General features: G+C 49.5%; 1 protein-coding gene across 2 annotated transcripts in view; it reads right to left on the bottom strand.

Moving 5' to 3' along the window:
* VCL (vinculin) overlaps window positions 1-23,525 on the bottom strand; it is a 751,821-nt gene that overhangs the window by 471,406 nt on the left and 256,890 nt on the right. For both annotated transcript variants that reach the window (XM_069610959.1, XM_069610960.1), the window contains exon 7: window positions 15,253-15,343. In XM_069610959.1, the coding sequence (XP_069467060.1) occupies window positions 15,253-15,343 (91 nt within the window). The remainder of the gene's footprint in view (window positions 1-15,252; window positions 15,344-23,525) is intronic.

Here is a 23,525-nt window from a genome sequence, read left to right as displayed (position 1 = left end):
TCTGGCCTCTGGCGCCAGAAAAATGCCGGATGCCATGAGGCCAAACAACCTCAGAAAATCGAAGGCCAGCAGATACTGGGCATAATGCAACTTTGTTACCATCTGCAGAATGTGCTGAGCTCTCACCTCGGGAGGCAAGGCTTTCCCCGAGGAAGTATACAGGACTGCTCTGATGAATTGCAGTCTTTGGAAAGCTATTATATGAGACTTCTTGTAATTGAGGGAGAAGCCCAGTCTATGTAGGAAGTGGCAGGTAATCCTCAGATGATGCTGGGCGTGTTTGGGTGAACAAGCCCTGATTAACCAATTGTCCAGTAGTGGTAGACATGAATCCCCCCTCACCCCCTCTCCTGAGACTTGCTGTCACTACCACCATCAGTTTGGTGAAAACCCTTGATGCGGACGTGAGTCAGAATAATAAGGTTACACACCGTAGTGACCACCTTACTCCTAGTCCATAGTCCCCTTTCCTCCATACTTATGGGACATTCTTCCGTCCTGTGGGACGGGACCGGAGCACTTTGTAAAAAGCATCACATTTTTCAAAAATGTGTCCTTCCTCCGTTTACTCGGGGTACCGCACGCGTCCGTAACCCCGCCCTCCTTAGCTCCACCCAGCGCATCGCCCATCAGTGCTTTTCTATCGTCTTTAAGCAATAACAGGAACCTTATTAGAGAGGATGGTGGGCGGGCGTATGGAGGAAAGGGGACTATGGACTAGACTACGGCGAGTAACATTATTGTACTCCTATGTCCTGTCCCCTTTCCTCCATACTCATGGGAGATTCCCCAAGCATTCCTCACAGGATTTACGGGTGGATGGAAACTCCTTACTGAAAAAGGTTTAGCACAGCCTGGCTAAACTGAGCATCAGACCTGGAGCTCAGGTCTAGACAGTAGTGTCTACAAAAAGACAAAGGAGAGGCCCAGGTAGCCGCTTTCACGATGGTCTGCCATGGGACGTACTTTTGAAAAGCAACTGCAGCTGCTTTGCCCAATACCAGGTGTGCATGAATCCCTTTAGGGGCTGGAGGCCCTGAACAGTGCAAGACTCCATAATACAGGCAGCAACCCATCTGGAGATAGTTGCCTTAGAGGCCTGTTTACCCTGCGGCTTACCAAAGGTCACCAATAGTTGAGAACTCCTCTTAAATTCAGATGTTCTGTCCAGATGGAATTTAAGAGCTCTTCTAACATCCAGGCAATGCAAAACCCTCTCGGCTTCCGAAGCAGGGTTAGGGAAGAAGACGGGCAAGGAAATTGATTTATTTAGATGGAAATCAGAAACCACTTTTGGCAGAAAAGAAGGATTCGTCCTCAGGACAACCTTATCCTTGTGGAAAACCAAGAAGGGATGCTCCACAGAAAGCCTGGAGCTCACTCACACGTCTTGCCCAAGTCATGGCGACAAAGAAGGACACTTTCCACGAAAGGTACTCAAGATCTACCGTAGCCATTGGCTCAAATGGCTTATGGCATGAGGCCGTAAGGACCACATTCAGATCCCACGTCGGATGCGGTTTGCGAACAGGAGGGTAAAAACGCATTAGACCCGCAAAGTACCTTTTGACCACTGGATATGATAGTGAAAAAGGGTACTGGTCCGTGGATAAATAGGTGGCAATAGCCGAAAGATAAGTCCTGCATGAGATGACATGAATGCCCGACTCTGCTAGATGAGAGACGAAGGACAGCACCGTGTCGATCGTAGCCACCCTGGGATCTAGTTGTTTGGCTAAGCACCATTGGCAGAACCAAAGCCATTTGCTCCTGTAATGAGTTCTTGTCGAGGGCTTCCTGGCTGCCTGAATAATGCGTATGTTATCAGCAGACAGGTTGAGATGTTCTAAAGATCTGAACTCAGGCACCATGCCGCCAAGCTGAACGATTGTGGGGAGGGGTGCCGCAGCTGCCGATCTCTCTGGTGAAGCAGGTCGGGAACAATGGAAGCCTGATCGGTGCCCACACCGTCAGATGTTGAAGCTCTGAAAACCAGAACCTGGCCGGCCACCACAGAGCTATGAGCAGACGAGAACACTTCACCATTGTTCCTCAGCTTGCAAATCGTCCGATGAATCAGAGGCAGTGGCGGTAAAGCATAGGCCCTCATGTTGTGCCAGGGAATCTCGAGAGCATCTCCCAGAGAGGAGGCTCCTATCCAGTTTCTGGAGGAATACAAAGGAAGATTCCTGTTCCTTCTGGAGTGCCCCAACACTGGAAGATCTGTAAGATGACCTAATTCCCACTCGTAGCTGACCATCATTCATCAGCTGAGGGCATCTGCAGTAACATTCAGCTGGCCTGGGAAGTGCACAGCCGCCAGCCAGATGCCATGCTGAACTGCCCATTCCCAAATCTGAATGGCAAGATCCATAAGAGGAGGGGACCTGGTACCCCCCTGCTTGTTGATGTAAAACATGGACACCACATTTTCTGTGCGGACACGGACCACTTGGTTGACAATGACCAGCCTGAATGCCTTGAGCGCCAGGAAGAATCGGCAGACGCTCCAGGTGATTTATATCGAGGAGCTTGTCTTGGGGCGACCAGAGATCAGAAACTTGAATAAGGTCCCCACCCCACAAGCGAAGAGTCAGTCATGATTGTCACCAGCGGAGCGGTGTCTTGAAAAGTCGCACCCACTGATGGATTTTCGAGAGACGACTGCCACAAAAAGGTCCGCTCTCATGAAAGCTGGAATCGATATCATTTTAGAGTCCGGATCCACAGCTTGACGCCAAGAACTCCGAAGAGCCATCTACGTCCGCCTCATCGTGAGCCGAGCAAGAGGAAGAGCCAAAACACACGGGTCCATGAGGCCCAGAAGCCTCTGGAACCACCAGGCCGACATTCTCTCTGACTGCGCAAAGGCCTGACACGTGGCCACCAGATTCGCCATTCCGTCCTGGTCAAGTATACTCTGCAGTCGATCGTGTTCCGATGAAAACCCAGGAAAATCAGGTCCTGAGAGACAGTCATGGAGGATTTCCGCCAGTTCACCGACAGCCCAAGGTGTAACAAGAGCTGGAGGAGAGATTGAAGGTTGCTCAAGGCTTTCAGAGGACAAGGACTGCGCAGCAGCCAATCATCCAAATATGGATACACATGGATACCCTGAAGCCGAAGATAAGCTGCGATAACTGGCATCGTAGTAAAGACATCCAATGCCGAGCTGAGGCCAAAAGGAAGCACTCGGAAATGGAAGTGCTCCTCCCCCACAGAAAACCGTAGGCATCTCCGATGTGGATTCCAAATCAGGATATGCATATACGCATCCTGAAGGTCCACCACGCTGAGCCAATCGCCCTTCTATAAAGAGGACTTTATTTGACAGGGCTTGATCATCTTGAATTTCTGTTGGGGTAGAGAGAGATTGACCTGGAAAAGGTCTAGGCTGGTGCGCAGGCCAGCCTGGTTGGGTTTGGGCACCGTGAACAGCCGCAAATAGAAGCCCTACCCTCGTTCCCCTAGGGAAACGGATTCCACCGCCCTGAGATCCAGTAACTTCTGAATCTCGGCTCTGAGGGAGGACCACCCCAATTGCTGAAAGGGAGGATTGATGGGTGGGGTAGGGGAAAGGGTTACGCAGAATCCCGGCCAAGCGACTGACAAGACCCACCAGTCCTCGGTGATGGTCTGCCACACCTCCCAATGAGACGCAATGCGTCCTCCCACCGGGGTCTCGTGCGAGCGCAGAGAAGCTTCATTTAGCTGGTTTTTCAGTGGCAGCACCACCTGAACCTGAAGAGGAGGCTGAGGAACGGGAGAAAAACCGGCTATGTTGCTGTCGTTGGCGGGAATTTGCTGAAGGGTTATCAACCCTGCGGGATTTCCAGTCCAGAAAACCCCTGAAACCACAGGAAGGCCGAGGCTGCAAGGACGTTCTCTGTGCCCTGAAAGGCGGTTTCACCAGGACAGACAAGGATTTAGCGGTCTGAGTGCTATCCTTAGTCTTAATTCGACATCCGTTGTGGAGTGGAAAAGTTCTTTGCCATCAAAGGGCAGGTCTAAAACCTTATCCTGTACCTCCTTAGAGAACTTAGTAGCATGCAGCCAAGCCTGACGAGAGGTGTCCACGCCAAGCATGAGGCCCCGGGCCGAGGTATCGACATGATGCGCTGCGGCCTCCAGCATATCCTGCGCCAAGACCCTAGCATCCGACAATCCCGCTTTGAAATACTTTTCAGCAGGAATAAATTCCTCAAACTCCGAAAGACCTTTCCACATTTTCATATTCGCCCCCACTAACACCAGTTCTGCGTTCGTCTGACGCAACTGCAGAGCTGAATTGGCAAAGATCCACCTTCCCAAGGAGTCAAGAAGCTTGTCCTCTTTGGCCAGAACCTGTCTAGCCATCGCAGAAGACGATGCAGCAGGCCTGGATTGTAAAGTGGCAGCAACCACTACCGTAGAGGAGGGGGGCGGACAAGATGCTAGAGCCACCTCTTCCGGAGAATGGAGTCTATAACCTATAACGCGTATCAATCTTCTTGTGGACAAACAGTCCAGAGTGTTGTTTTTCCCAAACTTTACGGACCTCGGCCAAAACATCTGTCTGCAAGAACAAGCCGGTATGCTCCGAAGGAGACCAGGTGAACGCCCCTGAGAGCACGCCCTCCTGCGGAGCGGGTGCCTCGGGTACTGGAACATCCAACAGACACATGTCCAGAACCTGGTCGTGAAAGGCTCCGACAGAGTGGGACTGGTCTTTGCTGTCCCGATCCCCTTGTGGGTCCTCCGACATATCCGGATCAGGCTGAGAGACATCAGGCACCACTGCAGACTTGTCCACAGGGGACAACGGAGGCAAGGGAGGTATAGGCAGGTGAGGTTCAGCTGGTAAAGGCGGCACCGTAAGAACCACAGGAGCAGAATCGTCGGCGCAGGCGGACATATCTCCATAAACAGGCCTCGAAAATGCTCCTTCATGGGGTCGGAGTGCATAAGTCTTTGAAACTTGCCGAAAAAGACGTCCTCCGCCGGTGTTTAGGTGCGACTGGAGGAGGCCTCATGAGCGGAGTAATTCCAGAGACGCAAGGGAGAGGGTTGCCAAGAGCCCTTCCCCACTGGTGTTCACATAAATCGAGGGCGCCGATACCAGAGGAAGCGAGACATTGTGCGGAAGGGGCACCCGAGTGTTCCAGTCGTAAACTGGACGAAAAGAATGTGCACAAGGAAAACGAAGTTCACCTGGAAAACTGCTCCCCCACACCTAGAGCCGATGGCGTAGTTGTAAGGGAGGTATCCAAAATGGCCGCCAAAGTCTTGGCGGGAGCGTCCGCCATTTTGTCAGCACCTGAAGAGAACTGCGACACATGTGGAAGTGAAAAAGGGGTCTCCACAGGTGGGTCAGGGGTCTTCAGCTTAGCCTTAACACAAGGAACCTCGGCCGAGCCGGTACTGCGTGGCCTAGAATGTTTATGCTATCAGCCAGAAAAGCCTTCAATGGAAGGACCTCGGCACCGTCGGTAACGGAGGAATTCCGGTCCAAGACCTCACTCCGTGCCCCCTCAACAGGTCTGGTGTCACCGCTTGAACGGGAGCGATGAGGAACACACCTCACCGACAAGACCTTGACAGGCCTCTCAGAACTGTTGGTCACCTTAGCCTCCAAACAAGGGGTCTGACCAGAGTCCGGTATCTAAAGCCCCTTCACAACAGGCCTCGAACTTTCATTCGGTATCAACAGCCTCAACAGAGGCCTCAGGGCGAACCCCAGTGTTTTTACGGGAAGCTCCAGCCAAGGAGACCTCGAAGCAAGCTCTGCTATGCGCCGCCACAGTAGGACTGGGCTCACAAACAGCCCCCACAGGAGGGTCCTCTGATAGTAATCCGGTGTCAAAAGGCCCCTTACGGAGGTCCTCGGAGAAAACTCGGGTACAGTTGTTAGGCCTAGCAGGCACCTCAGGGCAAGCCCCGGTAATAGGAACTTCTGCTGCTCCTCCCGGAACCGGGAAAACACTGGGAACATAAGAAAATGCAATGGTGGAGAATGCTGAAAGATCTCCTCCCACTGCTCCAAACGACGTTGAAGCGTCGTGACCGAAAGGGAGTCGCAATAAAAAAAACACGAGGCCCATCGGTGGTCCGGACCCAAGCACTCTAAACAAAGAGGATGAGGATCTGCCCTAGCGAAGCATCACTGACAAGAAGAACAAGTAGGAAAGTCTAACTGAAATGGCATAGACAGACTACTACACGACCGCTAAGCAAGAGAGAACAACACTGGAAGGAAAAAAATCTTCTGGAGATGCAAGTGCGTCCAGTCCCGATCGTGCGGAGAAAAGGACTGATGGGCGATGCGCTGGGCGGAGCTAAGGAGGGCAGGGTTACTGCCGCGTGCAGTACCCTGCGTAAAGAGAGGAATGACACATTTTTGAAAAATGTGATGATTTTTACAAAGTGCTCCGGTCCCGTCCCAAAGGACGGAGGAATGTCCCTTAAGTATGGAGGAAAGGAGATGGGACTTAGGAGTATGGCAGAACTCGAAATTGAAAATGAGAACTGCCAACCGCAAACCTCAGGTACTTTCTGTGCTCGAGATGGATTGGCACATGGAAGTAAGCATCCTGAAGGTCCAATGATACCAACCAGTCTTGGAGTTGGAGAGCCTGAAGGATCTGAGAAAGGGTTACCATCTTGAACTTGTCTTTCCTGAGGAATTTGTTCAACTTTCTTAAGACCAAGATGGGTCTCAATCCTCCGTCCTTCTTGGGAATAAGAAAGCAGGGGGAATACCAACCCTTGTTCCTCTCTGCTGCAGGTACAGGTTCTATTGCACCTTTCTCTCGCAGGGTTAGAATTTCCTGCACAAGGAGCGGATCCTGAATTTTGACAGAGTTGTATCCCGGTGGATGATCCTGAGGCCTTTTCTGAAAAGGAAGGCAGTAACCCTGGGCTACTGTTTCCAGTGCCCCAGCATCTGAAGTAATGCCCCACCATTCGTTCAGATGCTGAGAGATTCTGCCTCCCACCGGGGTCATGTGGGTCTAGACCTCCGAGTGGCTTAGAGGCAGCCGCAGCAGCGGATGAGGAGACAGTTGCTGCTGCTGGGGCTGATCTAGCAACCTTTCCTCGTCCACCACGAGGGAATCTTTTCTGTCCTCTTTGACTAGCCTGTCCTCTTCCACTTCCAAATGAGGAATAGAAATGAAAAGGACCTCCCCTACAGGAAGATGAGCCCGAGTAGGAGTGTTACTGAGGTTGTCGTATGGAGGTGCTATGTGACTTAGCGCTCACCTTCGAGGTCTGCAGCTTTTCTAGACTCTCATCCGCCTTGCTGCCGAACAACCTCAAGCCGTCAACGGGCATACTGAGTAGCCTGGCCTGCACATACGGTGCAAAGCCAACTTTCTCAGCCAGGCAAACCTGCGTAGCACTGAGAGACCGTAAAACAAATCCTATCACGGTCTAGCCCCCCTGGGCAACCAATCAGTCTTAGACAACCCTAGACAATCTCCTAGGGGGGGTGTGAATCACTATGTCCCCCCCTGCTTTCGTATCTCAGGGCCTATGTGCACTGTGTTACTCCTAACATACTATGCAACATACTCCTATGGACACAATAACATAAGACAAAGAAAACACATGAATCGATTCAATTATAACAATAGAATACATTTATTCATACATAACAATGAATGATGCAAAAACTACCAAAACTATGCAAATCTCGAATTTGCACCTTTTATGCTTCTGGTGCAAATCTACCATGCTGTGGATAACTTTAAGCCTTACAGGCTTCTAATGAAAGCCTGTGATTAGCTGGATCTAGAATGTCTAATGCAATATACATATGGAAAATGCCAGCATTCAGCATTCCTCTCCATTCCACACCATACTTCTCTCTCTAAGACGATCCCTGGCCGATTTCCCCTTTCCCAAACCCAAAGCTCTTTGTGCCAGTGTCTGTTCTAATCAATCAGGTTTAGGCCATAAACCATACTTCCCATTTGAGCGTTGTGCATCTCTCCCCTCTCCATCTCTATTTGCCAAGTCTCTCCTCTCGTCAGAATGCTTCCCCAAGCTTCCGAACTCCCAAAGTCTCTCCTATGCCACCGCCAAACATCTCTCTTCCATCATCAAAGAGCAGCTCCCTCAATCTCAGAACTGCATCTCCAACAACAACCCATAGAGCAGACCAGCAACTACCCCAAAGCCTCATCTCCAACAACTAGCCAACTCCCCTTCTCCATTCGCTCCATTATACTGTCCAATGACGTATACAAATCCCTATGGTTACTTTAAGCATTCCTTCGTTTCTCTGTGTGTCAGCATTTCTAAATATGGGCAATGCCTGAAAGTCTGTTTGCATGTACTTTCACTTGCAATCACTCCGTGTTGTGGTCGCGTTCTTTGTCATTGTGACATTTCGTCATATCTATCTCATGGCCTTCTTCTGTCTGCTGGTGGTGCAAAACAGCATCTATCCATCTATTTCTTCATTCACTCCCATTGTTAGCTTCACAAAATCCCTCTTTCTGTGTCTGTGTGCAAGGCTCTCCCTGCAAAAGCACCTCTCCCTCTCATCAGGCAACAGCTCCTCTGCTGCCTGGCCCCCACCTTTTCTGTCTGCGCGAACACCAGCCCAAGGCTGATTAGGCTCCCTTCTCCGTGTCTCTACTAAGGCAAAGGCGACCTCTTATCAACCAACTGTTTACGAATTCCTTCTTCACAGTGTACCATAACAACTTCGCAGTGCCGCGGCGCTTCTGTGTCTCCTTCCAGAAATGGCTTTAGGAGCCAGCTACATGCTTTCTAGTGTTTGCACTTTCTCTCACAAATCCAAGCGCTACATAATGCTCAAAGCATATTCTAAGTGCAATGCATACGGGTCTCTCTACATACATAATACATAACAGGCTCTACATGGCTCTGCGAATATACCAGGCCTCATTCATTCTCTATAGTACCTAGCACGTTTCTCTCAGCCTAAGCGCTACATAAATGGCATAAAACAATTCTAAAAGCATCTCTTTCAACATATATGGCAATAACATAACTAAGCAAACCCTTCATATAACGGGGCATATTTCTCTTCAAATGCATGGTAATGTGAATAGTATAATGTTACTATTTCATGTACTACTAATCAGTACTAATCAGATGATGGACAACTAAACATGATGCAATATTTCCTAAATGGGTAATAATGGGTAATGGTTCTGTAACAAAGAGTAATGATTCTCTAACAGTGAGTCTAATGATTCCATAACAGAGTAATGATGCCATAATGATAACAATCCAGGCCTCTCCATTCTATCAGGTTCTACAGCACAGTGCTAAAAGCCATGGACCTGCTGATGCTGTCAGCAGTGTCCAGTCCTGACTGGAGACATTCCCCCATTGCCTCCTTTCCATATTCACAATAGCCAGAGCTGTCTCGTTCCTCGCCTTCCGGAGTGTGCTGAGCCGCCATGCTTACACAGTTCCACAGGGTGTAGGTAAACCTCGAAAGGGTACAAGTAACAATGGTTGACTAAAGCCATACTGCTCGAAGAAAAAAATCTTGCAAGACCAGGCATCAATTATCTTGTCTTCCCTACCTGGGGAAATAAAAGGATAAGCAGACTGCCTGGTGGATGTAGCTACTTAGACCACTAAGCTTTCAGGCGTAGGGTGCTTAGTTAAATAGTCTGGATAAGAGGATGAAGATCTATATTTTCTGGCAAAATGTTCGTTTACCGCAGGTCCAGATTCTGGGGTTTCCCAGTTGGCCATGACCTTCCTTTCAAGGGCTGTATAAACAGGTAGTACTGGATCCTTCTGAGGACCCTGGCTCAGAATATCGGTCATGTCATCTTGTTCGTAAGTAGGAGAATTCCTGCTCCAGCCCATTAACTCCACAACCCTATTCATAATATCAGCTGGGTCAGGTTTGTCAAACTCCAATTCAGGCGAAGTGTCTATGCCACTAGCTGATTTGATGTAGTCCAAGATCAGACATTTTTCATCCTGGGTCAATCAGCTCCTTAGGAGCGTTTTGTTCCTTATTTCAACCCAAACAGGGAAGAATCCTCCTCAGAGGATTGCTCCTCTTCATAAATAGAAGTTAGAGACTTGAAAAAGTATTTCCTTGGCAAATGGGTATAAACCTATCCGTGGGTTGAGGCCATGAAGGCATCAGCATTTGTTTTGCAACAGGAATCGACACCGTCTTCGACAGAGGTGTCAATGGCGTTGATGTTGCCGACGCTGGCTTAGATAAAGTCAATGGTGCTTTAGACAAAGGCGTTGTAGAGAATGGTGTCGACAAAACCTTCGACACTGGTGTCGACAAAGGGTTAGAACCAGACTCCATTGTGTCTGGCGTTGCCTTCGATTTATGCACCGAAAGGCTTGTCGACTTGCTCTTTTTCTGAGGTATCGGACAAGGTTCTCTAGGCGGTACCCTCGACGATTTCTCGCCTCTGACCTTCCTCTGTCATCCGAAGGATGAGCTGGGACATGGTCTTCGTGTGACTTCAAGGGGGGGGGTCGGGCCGCATTCTTGAAGATTTGCATCATTGAGGCTCTGAAAGACTCACATTTTCTGGGGAATCATGTTTAGTTGGACAAGTGTGCCGGGACGAGTCCCTAGACTCCCCGGAGTCTTTATTTCTCTTCTAAGAAGCCTTCAAGGTTTCCCTCCCCACTGGCAATTTACCTCCTCGTTCCCAGAGAGCTTTTCATGTCATGGCCTGACAGGACCCGCAGTCATCGGTCCGATGGTCGGGACCCAGGCACCACAGGCAGATGCGATGGGGGTCATTGATGGACATTTTCTTTCCGCAATCCTGGCATTTTTTAAAAAACAGTTTTTGGGGTCGAAGGATCAGTAGATTAAGACATCTTGATGAAAAACTGAAGCGCCGTTAAACACACAAAGCAAAAGCTTTCGGAAAAACGAAACTGAAGCCAACGGGCGCGGCTAGAGCCATTTGTACTGCAGATGACGTTGACACTCTATGCCAGCCCTCGAGGGACATAAACGCCATACACCCGAGCACAGAGCCCTCCGGTGTGGACATTTTTTTTTCCGAAGCAGCAAAGCTGATAATGTGATTATCAAAGATGAGGAATACGTCGGAGGACACAATCCATTCGAAAGATATTTTCTCAACCATTCAAACCTTATCCAGTGAATTTCTTTATGGTTACAGGTGCTTCAACATTGGTCATGTACCCAAATGCCTTGACGGATGAGGTTGACTAATGCCAAGAAACCACTGTGCCGAGGTCATAAGTGACACCACGACATAGCCACATTAGTCATGAAGCACACTCGCAACCATCCACAACGTTACACAAACACACCCTTGTGTCCACGAAGAACATGCTTACACAGTTCTGTAGATAGAGGACAGATACATATACACACTGTCAAAAGCTTTTATTATTATTCTCATTAGCTAAGTGCAGAAACGCTGAACACAAGGCAATGAAGAGATGCTCAACAAGCTTGCAGATGCTTATGGCAACTAACCCTATGGAACTACAGGCTCACATAAGGTGCCTGGCAGGACCAAAAACGACGTACGCATAGGAAATATAGCACCATATAGATGTGCAGAAATAATAGTACGAGTATAACGAGGATCACATAAGGCCATAAGCCGCAGGATGAGAGACAAGGGAAAGCACAATCAGGCTGCACATAACAGAAAGACCAGGGCTCACAGCCAAGGACAGAGGCAGAGGCAGAGGCAATCAGCACATTCCAAACTTTAAACGACAAGGGGCCAACTGCAGATAAACAGAATAAATTCTCATAAATTGCAGACCCGAAGAGCTCGATTTCGTGGTCCTCAACCATGTGATGCTGCCGAGCTAGACCATGGTTATTCACCGGCGGTGGGAAGATGAACAGTTTTCAACACCACAGACATGAAGTGAAACATGAACAAGTTAATATTGCAACGTGGTGAGCACTCGCAGGCAAAAGTGGCACTGCTAACAGATCCATTGGGAACAGAGTCATTCTCATCACCATGAAGAGGTGCACAGAGTACAGGGCTGAGTCCCAGGCCTGGGGAGACCAGGTCCAGCCAATCAGGGCACAGACATCCAGGGGTGGATGGCAGGGGGGCAAGAACCAAATGGTAATCCTGCAACAATGTAAGAGATAGTTTTGTGGGGAAAAGGCAGGCCAGCCACCTCACATGAGATGGCCAATTAACTAAGATCCATAGGGGCAATCTATACGGTATACCACTCCGATCACCCAACCAGAAAGTGGGATATGTTTTTGTGGTAGGGGCCCGTGTTGTGATGACACTGCAACAAAAAGGCTTGACACAGCTTTGGGAGCAGCATCTCTGGAGATCTTTGAATGTCCTGTATGATCCCTGTCGGTTTTTGTAATAAACAGTCTAACTTGCCGTTGGCCGAGTCCTCCGTTTGCTCTGGGGGAAGGGCTGATGGGCCCTGGGAGCTCAACATGTAAGCTCGTAGTAACCCCGACCTCTGGCATACCAGACCTCACCAACACAATTCTATTCAATTAATGGCAACTATATCCACACTCTTGTGGTACCACACTAGACTTAAATTCAGTAAATTCAGTAATAATGCACTAACTGCTGACAGTTTTAAACAGGCATGTGAATTCTTAAGTAAGGTGTACTTTCATAGAATAAGGAAGAAAGGCAGGTTAGTGTCAGAACATAGGCAGTATACTTTGATAAGACTTATACTGTGCAAGGATTCCTCCCACCTGGGTAACCTGTAATGGAAAAGTTTGTGAATACCTTATCCAGGTCCAAACATGTTCAATAATGTTCTGCTGTCTTTATACATGTTCTACCACCCCAATGTACCCAAGATGCCACAGGAAAACAGGATCCAAGATGACTTCTAGATGACTCCTGAGGCTGGAAGACCCTCTTCCTCATCACACAAAGTGGCAGAGTTTCTTGGCTTGACGGGACCCCTGAAGGATGGACCCCTTTGCAAGAAGGAGTCACTGGGATGCTGACGCCAAGAGAAAAAGGAGGAACCAAGTACTTTCAGAAAGGCAGCAGTTTCAGTCTTCGCGGTGGTCTCCTTTGGACGGTGGTTACTCTGCTCGTGGAAGTCCTAGGGAGGTGAAACTTGCTGTGGACTCTGAAAAGGCCTGGTTGAAGATGATACGGCACCTGGGAACCTTGGATGCCTCTTGTGGTGATGGGTGCAGTGGCAGAGGTAGGTGTTGGTTTCAGGATTTCGCGGTTCACTGTCTTTCGGATCTTTGGTGCTGCAGTCGGAGCAGGAACCTCTGGATGGATCTGGCGACCTTGACTAGACCAGTGGACTGGACTATGGACCCTGACCAAGGATGAACTCTCGGGACATCATCTTCGGATTTTGTTGGCGGGAAACACACTGACAGAATTCCTCTGCACAGAACTGGAATCTTCTTCAGCGGAAAAAAGTGGTCAGATGTCGTGTCAGGAATGTCCCTTGAAAGATTCCTTCATCATCAAGTGGAACTTCCACAGCTCAGGGTGCCAAGCAGCACTATGCCAGGGTATCCCCTCTTATGGATGGTAGACAGCCTTCTGGCTTCCAGTGGTCACGAACACTCTTCCAGACCCTGTGTGACAAAACAAGACTTAGACTCAAGACGTCCAAGCGCCTCTCTTCTGGACTGACTACAATCCCTTCTCTGGACAGCAGGCACGCAGGACTGGCTTCCAGGGCACTTCCAATGAAGAGTAGCAGGTGCACGATAGTCCCTCATAGCACAGGAAGTGGTCTCCTATCCATGTCTTCTCATGGATCAGTCCTTGGAAGAACACAGAGCTTTCAAATCCTGTGAAGAAAATGCAGCAGCAGACTTCATCCTCCAGCTGGGCTCCAGGGAACAGCTTCTTGCTTCAGCTTTGACTTCAGTTTCAAGATTTGCTTCTGAATAAATTGGTGAGTGAGAGGTCCCCTGCTATACTCATTGCTTCCCATTCACTCAAGCTCGGCCAAGCGCAGCAGCCAATAATTTACGAGTACTTTCATGCAGGCAGGCAGCCAGCCAGCCAGCCAGCCAGCCAGCCAATCAGGCTCACAGGCATTCAGGTCATTCACCCCACTCAGACACCCATAACAAAGAATGTGGATTGGGGTAAGCACCCAGCCTTTCAGCACACTACACTGCATTCACTTCAGTTTCAGTCAGGGCTGTCTCAGACATTGTGTTGCATACACCACACCCATAATACAGAATGTGAGTTCACTTCAGACTCCATTCATACAGGTCCCACCCCAAGGGTGTACCCACAACACACAGTCTCTGGGAAGGCCCCAGTCAGTCTGACAGGAGCAGCCCCAGAGCCATATATGGCATTTCCACCCAAGGGACAGAGGTAGGGCTTCCCAGGACTTTGGGACACAAAGTAAAAGGCAATAGAAACTGAGAGACTACAGTGGCCATCTTGCCTTTCCCAAGGAATCCAGTGCCAGGGCCAGGGTGTCCCAAAAATGGAGGACACTCCGTCACTGGTGGGTTGCTGCCACCAGCCCACACCCTGATCTGTGGGCAACACACAGGTGTCCAAAAACACACACAAGGGTTACAAGGGTGTACCCCCACCCTTGGATGCCATAAGGGTATCATATGGGTGTTCACCAAAAAGAAAAACAAAGAGCCGTACTGCCAGAGGTGCAGGCTGGCCCTCAATGGCAGAAAAGAACACACAAACAGAGCAGTTGTATAACAATGACTAGGAGGCCCCGTCCCTCAAAAATGCATATGCAGCATTACAGTGACTCTGCGCTAGTACACTAGTTAAAAGCTGGATGATTGCTACCATCTTTCTTCCCCTCCCATGAACTCTGCTGACAATATGGTACTCTGCAAATGTTCTCAAGAGGGTACTCTAAATGCCAGCAAGGAGACTCCTCTTTCGGAGATGTGGGGTGCGCTTTTTGACAGCATGGCTCCTTTCGTCTTCCTAAAAAGAGTGTGACACATGCCATGGCAGCAAGAATCCTTGTCTAGTTTCTCAAGTTGTGGTCAGAGTCTCTATAGCACCCTGTACTTCTTTCAGACTGTAGAAATCCTGTCCATGGTGGCATTTCCCTTTGAAGTACAATTACAGACTCCAGTGCAGTGGCGCAGCCTATGCCTGTTGGAGCGGGCAGAGTGGCTCCCAGGGCTACTGCTACATCCTTTCAAGTGTGGACATTCCATCAAGGGCAAAATAAGTCAACTCATGATGCAGGGCATGTGCTTCGTGATCAGAAACCAACCTTCACTCAGTGGCTTGTCAGCAACAGCTCTGCCCAGGGTGAGAGTCTTACCTGGTAGGGCATTTGGGTCCCTGAGCCATTCTTTGGCTTGATTGATCTTGGAGTCTATCGATGCCAGGGCCCTCTTCATGGCTTCAGTGTCCTGCATAAGAAGGGAGAAGTTCCCCTATTAGCGTCGTTCTAGAAACAAATGCCACACTGTGAAACCACACAAATCGAGCATTTGTGAAAGGCAACTTGGAACATCTGCATGCCCTTCCACAAGGAAATAACACATCAACTTAAGAAGACAACAAAACAATTGATCTGCCATCTGTAATGCCCAAAGCACAGAAAGCAAACCCTCCTACCGCAATCATGCTAACATGTTAACCTGCACTGTAACACTTGTGTTTAGTCCCGATCTCTCACAGTAACGGGAAGCGGAGATAACCGATACATAGGCCAAGACAATGGTATATTATAGACAACAACTCAAATAAAACCATACATTAACAATGAACCACTCGCATATGAGTTATAGAAAACAATGGAGAGGACAATAGATTTACCTAGCCTATAGATCATACTTAATAGATGGGAAAATATTCTCAGTTATAAAATACTGTACAGAAAAACAAAAACACGCAAGTGTACCCTTTAGCATTAATGAAAACAAAAAGTGAACAGATTAAAACCACAATTTTATTATTTAACTGCTGCCTCATATTTGAAGTTAATGTGTTTGTATTCCAGAGGGCCCTCTTCTGCAGTACCCCCTGCCATTGAAACACGTTTTGGCTCATTTTGCGCAAATAGTTTTGGTTGCCCATAAGGTCACACTGCTTGGGGTGCTTTGTTCATATCACCGTCCATTGGTTTTAGGGAATAGGCTACTTTTGGCAGCTGTTACTTACTTTTGGGTTCACCAGGGGTCCAAGCCAATTTACTGCATTAGTAGCCCTGTGTATCTTTTGGAAGCCATACGGGTACTAATAGTTTCATACGGGTACTAATAGTTTAAGTCCTACTCCTTGGTAATTTTCTTTTAAGGGCAACCTTTGTTCAGTGCAACTATAAGGTAGGATTAAAAAGGCTAATCGGGCCGAGGATGGCGAGGGGGGGCAGGGGATAGTGCCATGAACCTGTTTAAACTAAATTCAGCTAGGGTAAAGTCTCATGTCTGACAAATCTTGATAGGCGCCTGGGTGGAGACCAGGTGCCAATGCGAATTGTTGACGATCTTTTTTGTTACCGAAAGGAACTAAAGTTTTGACTATAGCAACGAGAAAGTAGTACTGAGGTGGGAGGGGGGGGGGAGATACAGTTTGGGAAGTTGCAGGGGAGGGGTGGCAGGACGTTACGATGAGCTGTTCCTCGGTTATTCAAATTGCTTCTTGAATGTTTTCTACTGTATTCCATTGAGGCAACCTCTATATTGCTTTTTACTGGTTTGGACCAGTCTGTGCTTTCGCTGGCCATATCGATCCTGTGGAGATGGTCTGGGGTGGGTGGGGGGTTGACAGATTCAGGAGCCAACCGGATGTCTGGCATCCTGATCCTCTGTCCCTAATGGGATAAACTTTAGAGATAAAGTGCGGGTTGGTAGACAGGAGAACCTTGTCCCTCATGAACCTCATGTACGGCAGGTCGATTAGCTTAAAGCTCACGGACCCTCCTGGGCGATGTAATAGCCACCAGAAAAGCGACTTTCCACATGAGGAACTTAATCGTCGCTGTCGAAATTGGTTCAAACGGTGGCTTCATGAGAGCTGAGAGAGCCACATTGAGACTCTACAGGAGCAAACCTCTTCTGCGGAGGAAATGTCCTGAAAAGACCCTTTAGGAAGTACTTGAACAACCCATCACTGAACAAAGTCAGAGTTGCGCCGTCTCATGAACCTGAAGATGGCTGCCAGATGGACCTTGATCGAAGACAGCCCGCCCTTTGCCAGCAGTAGAAGATACGTCAGAAGCTGAGCCCGGTGACACCTCCAAAGGCTGCAAGTCCAGTTCTGCGCACCAGGCACAGAACCTGGTCCACTTTCGACTGTACAATATGTTGGCAGAGGGTGCCCTTACCGCAGCCAAGAGCTGACAGCAATCCTGCGGGATGTCCAAATTTGGAGTGGTCAGGTGCCAGGCCACAAGACACAGAACCCGGGTTGTCACGCCACACCCTTCCGTCGTCCTGCGACATCAGATCCGGCTCCGACCCCAGATGAAGCAGGTCGTCCACCGCAAGGTGAAGCAGATCCGAAAACCAAGTCTGGCGGGGCCAAAACGGGGCCACCAGGATCACCCTGCACTGAGCCTTGCGGACCATCTGGTTCGTTCTCCGGATCAAAGGAAACGGAGGAAATACTTATGTGAAAAAGGGCCGTCCACGGGAACGAGTGACCCCTTGAGTCTGGATGAGCCACCCTGCTGGCAAAACACAGGCGTTGCTTGTTTTCCGGGCTGGCAAACAAGTCCGGAGGGGGAGACCCCACCACCCCTCCATTTCCTGCAAATTATCGCCAGCTGGCCATCCCTCAGTTTCCATTCATGCAGCTGACCTGCGTCCCTGCTGAGAGCATCCACCTAAACATTCTGAACTAACAGTAGATGGTAAGCGGTGATGTGAATATCCTGAGCAATGGCCCAATGCCAGACCGTCTGAGCATCCCGGGACAGGCGCCTTGAGCTTGTGCCGCCCTGTTTGCGCAGGTAAAACGTTGTGGTGGTGTTGTCTGTCAGAATGCAGACCACGGTACCCCGAATGAGAGGCAGAAAACACTTCAAAGCCCAGTGCACAGCCCTAAATTCCAGAACATTGATGTACAAGGAGGCTTCCTTGAGAGTCCATACGCCCTGAACCTGACACTGGTCGAGATGCGCACCCCAACTCACCTGACACGCGTCAATCACGATAATGTATCGAATTTCCGGCTCTACCAGGGGCATGCCCCTTAGAATGTTGGAGCGAGTCCACCACTGCAGGGCCTCTGCCAACCCCTGGGAGACGACCACCTTGTCCGACCAGGAACCGAGGCTCTGCGACCACATGCCAGCGAAAAACACCTGCATCTGCACTGGCCTCAGACGACAATTCGGGATGAGAGGGATGCAAGACACCATGGATCTGAGAAGAGACATGTACCCTCGGACTGTGAACAACGTCCCCCGCCCACACGAGGCAGCCCTGGAGATCAGCTTCTGTATCCTGTCGACCGACGGCTTCACCAGATTGAGAAAGGGTGTGCAACTGGGCACCAGGGAAAACCAAGTCCCTGGATGGCATCAGACAAGATTTTGTGAAGTTGATCGCAAAGCCCAGCTGCTGTAACAGGAACTTTGGAGCCTGGAGAGACTGATGTGCTTCGAGGAGACTCTCCTGACCAACCAATCGTCCAGGTACATACGATGCCCCTCCCTGCGGAGGAAGGGCGAAACCGGAGCCAGGCACTTTGTGATGGTCCTGGGAACCGACTTGAGGCCAAAAGGGAGAACCCAAAACTGGTAATGGTTGTTGCCCACCATGAATCTTAGGAACTTGCGATGTTTGGGAAGCATCGGGATGTGGAAATAGGCATCCTCAAGGTCCAACGACACCAAGGATTCTCCTGCCTGGTCCGAGCATATGACGTCCTGTAAAGTCAGCATCTTGAACTTTAGGCGCTGCAGATTCTTGTTCAACGGCCGAAGGTTCAGAATAGGCTGCCATTTTTCATTTAGTTTTTTTATTACAAAATACCAAGAGTACACCCCCTGTCCTTGTTCTGACAACGGGACCGGTTTGATTGCCCCTTTTTCCAACATCAGACGCACCTCCTGACGCAAGATTGATAGATGCGGCTGCAACACCTTCACTAGAGGGATAGGGAGTTGCGGGTGCCGAAACGCCAACAAGTGGCCATAACGTACTGTATCCAGCACCCATATGTCCGTCGTAATTAACGTCCACTCGTCTACGTGGCGCGCCACCCTGCCCCCTACTTGACTGACGAGATGGCAGTCATTGCTGAGGCTTGGACTGTCAGCCCTTACCAGCCGAGGCTGCCGGACCAATCTTCCATTGTGCTTGAAAGTCTTTGGTCCTCTGTGCAGACTGGAAAGAACGGCAGAACCCTTGTGAGGAATACCCGGGGCGACCATAGCCCGTCATGGGAACATGAAAACCTGACATTCCCAGAGGCTCCTTGAAATGTACGAAAGTGGTGAAAAGAGTGTCCACTCTGCAGTGTGCCCAGAGACCTCACAGTATCCGTCTTCCTTCATCCCCTTCAATGCCTCCTCAATCTTTGCACCGAACAGTTGCTACCCCTCACATGGTATGTCTACCACTTTGTGTTGCAACTCAGGCCGGAAGTCAGTGCAGTGTAGCCAGAACTGCCCACGGAGCACCACACCATTGTTGATTTGCTTGAACCCCGACTCCACCAGGTCCACTGCAATGTTAATGTTTTGGTCCGAGGCTTCCTCCCCCTCCCGAACCAGCAGCATGGCCTCCTTCCTTTGTTGCTCCAGCAGATTATCCAAGAGTGGGGCCAACCGGGGCCACATCTCCCTGTCATAGGAAGCCATAATGGCAAAGAGTTGGCCGCCTTGACCGTCGTAGCCCACACTGTAAGCACCTTCTTGCCGAACACATCCTGCTTCCGGGCCTCATTGTCCGGGGGCGTCGCACACTTGCGCTTATTTCTCGCCTTCCCACCCACCGCCGACACCACGCACTCTGGCGTGGGTTGGGACGTGAGGCACTTTAGTGAAGATTCTGGTGCCTTAAACTTCTCCTTTAAGCGGCCCTTGACCACTGGCTCAGAGAACAGATGGTGCATCGTGTGCAGCCCTTCCTGCCACACGTGGTCCAAAATGGGGACAGAAGACTGCCTTCCGCCTCTTCCCCATGTGATCAAACAGAAAACAGTCCTTCCGCTCCTCCTCTGGAGTAAGGCCAAACTCCTGACAAGCCTTGGCCATCATCATCGCATGAAAAGCGCCAACATCATCAGGTGGATGTATCCGCCAGCCTGGGCGACGTCGACAGAGTGTCCTGTGGAACACTATCAGGATCCGAATCCACAAGCTCCCCTTCTTCTGGATGTGTCCTGGGAGGGGTGAAACCCACTGGAGACCACGATGGAACTGGAGGTGATGTACGCGGGAGGCCTGGCCAAGGGGTACCCCCATCCTGTCGTGGCACAACCCGCACTTCCATCTGGCAGAACTGGGAGCCGTATATCCAACTGCCCCAACAGTGACTGCACCGTGGTCAGCACCTGCATGCATATCAACAAGTGTGGATTCACCAACGGGTACTGCTGTGGGACAGCACCCAGGCCTGCTGACGTGGACAGACCTGCCGGTTCCAGGTCTAATGCTGCCGGATCAAAGAAATGCTGACTCTTCTCCTCCGGAATCGAGCCCAGGTCGTACATTGCAGGGTCTTGCTGCAGAATCTCGAATGGGATCCACGGCCCCAGGCCGGACCCCGCCCACCACGGCACCTCTGAAGTCAACAGTGCAGCTGCCGCTATGATAGTTGTCAAGGAATCCAGTGTAGTCGACGACAGAGCAGTCGTCACCATGGTCGACGAGGGAAGAGAGGGCTGAACCACCAGCGTCGACGGAGGGACTTCCGTCGACAAGCCCCTCAGCGACGGACCCGAGGCTGCCACCGGCGAAATGGACCTTTTGGACGTGGAGCCGGATCGATGTTTGGACGGATCACGGCATGAAGAGGAACGGTGCTGGTCCGCCGACAACGAATGCTTCGTCGATGAGGACGACGCTGAAGACTTAGCCGCCGAGGACCTGTGATACATAGTCACCGACTTTTCCGTCCTGGAACTCCCATCCTTCGACTTTCCAACTCTGGGAGCTTTGTCCTGAAAGGTATCCAACCCTCTACTGCGCTGCACCGATTTGGTGTCAGACCCCCCCCCCCCCCCGCCTTTCCACACCTCTGACACCAGCCCTGCCGTGCGCTGCTTCTTAGAGAGGGGGGTTCCGCCGACCGTGCCCTTGGGAGGGAGGGCAACACCTTCACCCCCGTAGAATACGACCTGCCCCCACGGGCCAACCCAACCTCTGAACCTGGTTAAGTCCCCTCATTTAGCCAGCAGATCAACCGCCAATTGCGGTCCTTCAGAGTGTTCTGCGAAAAGCCTTGACAAACCTCGCAGTTATCCGCAGAATGATTGGGATATAGGCAATAAAGGCAGTCCGCATGCCCATCCCCAAGAATAGACGTTCTTCAGACTGCAGGTCGCACACGGCCTAAATAATGATTATTTCGAGCCTACCAATGACATACTGGGCCCGGAAGGAGATCTTGCAAGCGAAAGCACGTGTACAATACAAAGAGCAATTTCTTGAGAGAAACACAAGGTGATCCAACCGTTTGGAGACGGTTGTAATCTGAAGGGAAGCCACAGGGGAGGGGCTATTTATACTAGACGTCCTATTGGTGCAGCCTAAAGCACCCAAAAAGGACATCGATAGGACACACTGTGTCGAAGTTTTCCATAGGAAAACGCTATGTTAGGTTACTGAGGTTTCCCAGCCTGACATCAGGGAATATCAGGAAATATTCACAGCATGTGAATCCATTAAAGATCCAATGCTGGAGAATGTGTAAATGTAAATAGTTATTTATAATGTGGCCCTTTGCAGCATAGCGGTCACATGGTGGCGGGACAACTCCGATTCAAGCTGTGCCCCTCATCTGGGATGCCCAGACCTGAGTATGTGAAAATGAATAGAAAACAAAGAGGAGGGAAGAAAAGGAGGATCAAGTAACATTGCCAGAGGGTAAATGGTTGGAAAAGGAAAATGGGGCGAATGTGGGGTTTCTGCTTGGATGAGTAGTATCTCAGAGGGTGCATCAAGTGAGAAGTCTTGCTGAATTAGTAAGGTCAACAGTGAGCTCCTACTAGGTTGGCACTTAGGCAGTTCTGAAAAATCCAAGTATAAGGGGGAGTGCCATAATGTGCGTAAGATATCCTTTGAAGTGAGACGGCATTAATTTGTGGAATTGGAACCCGCACCCCCCAGAACAGGCTTCTAAATTCAGGGATCAGATTAAGGTAGCTTGTGAGTGACGTCACTATTTCTCAGACCAGTTTTTCATGTCCCTATCTATGCAAGAGAGCATTCCTCTGCCTCAGAGTAAAGTAGAATCCATAGTGTATGGACACAAGTATAGTTTAGAACCATAGAATCAAGGGTTGAGTGTCTAATTAAAGAAATAGGCAGATTGCAAAAAGAAGGAAAACATTAAACAGTGGTGAGGCAAATTTATTCTTGGCCCACCAAACCTGCTCGTCAACCGCCAATAAGAACAAGTTTGGCCTGTGTATTGTCCCATCCCATATCTTAGAAGGTGGGTGAATAAAGTAATAACCCTGAACCCCAGCGCACAGTTATTGGCATCAATAATTCTGGTTAAATTAGCATGGCAATAATCATCGACCAGGACCTAGAACTGAACTGCATCATCCCACCCAAGAATCCAGCTCATAAAGCAGACCACTGTTTCCAGCAACTGCAATTGGAGGAGCGGACAAGGAAGCCAGCCAAATATGGGCAGGGAATGGTAAGCAGACAGAAAAACGCGCTCACAGAAAATTCACTCTCGCATTAGCCCATTGGCAGGTCTTTTACTCTTCATTAGATGCAATTGCAACTGAGATTCGGACAATGGAAAGGTTTCATTTGTTTGTGAAACAAAGTTGTGCATTCTTGTTAGCTCTGTGTGACACTTTTCTTAGCTACTTACCAAGATGACCAATATATGTTTATGCAAGGTCACAGGGCGGGGAAGGTGATGGCAGTTTTCAGTATATTTTTAGTGAAGCCAGGTGTAACTCCCATCAGTGCAGACCCAACTGGATAGCTACGTAGCTAACCAGTATGGATAACTTAACCATATGCAACTATTATCCTCTGTTCATGACAATATTCTTTATAGATCATATTAACACTTGATGTTAAAAAAATAAACTATTCCGTAAAATCGAAACGCCTAAAGGTATAGGAAAAGGAATTGTACAAGGAACACACAGGACTACTTGATCGACTTAAATAAAAAGAAAAAAACTTTATCAGCGGCATATGGTTTGCTGGTATTGTTGAAGGTCAGAAAACACTGTGGCTCGTTTTGAATGGGTTGTTGTCCATATCCTTTCCCCTCCAGTAAGGCTTAATCCAAAGCCTCCTGGAGGCTGGTACTCATATGTGCAGCCTTAACAGCCCACAAGGCTACCAGGGCAGGAGTAATGCCATGTGCCATATTTTGTCGCTTCCTGAATTTTCTCAACTATTTTGTCAGTATTAAAGGCTGGGGGCCGCTGTACACTATG

The sequence above is a fragment of the Ambystoma mexicanum genome, chromosome 8, assembly GCF_040938575.1.
Source record: "Ambystoma mexicanum isolate Mex_15411 chromosome 8, UKY_AmexF1_1, whole genome shotgun sequence".
Lineage (NCBI taxonomy): Eukaryota > Metazoa > Chordata > Amphibia > Caudata > Ambystomatidae > Ambystoma > Ambystoma mexicanum.
The sequence above is the reverse complement of the archived record's forward strand: the minus strand, read 5'-3'. Positions and strand labels throughout refer to the sequence as shown.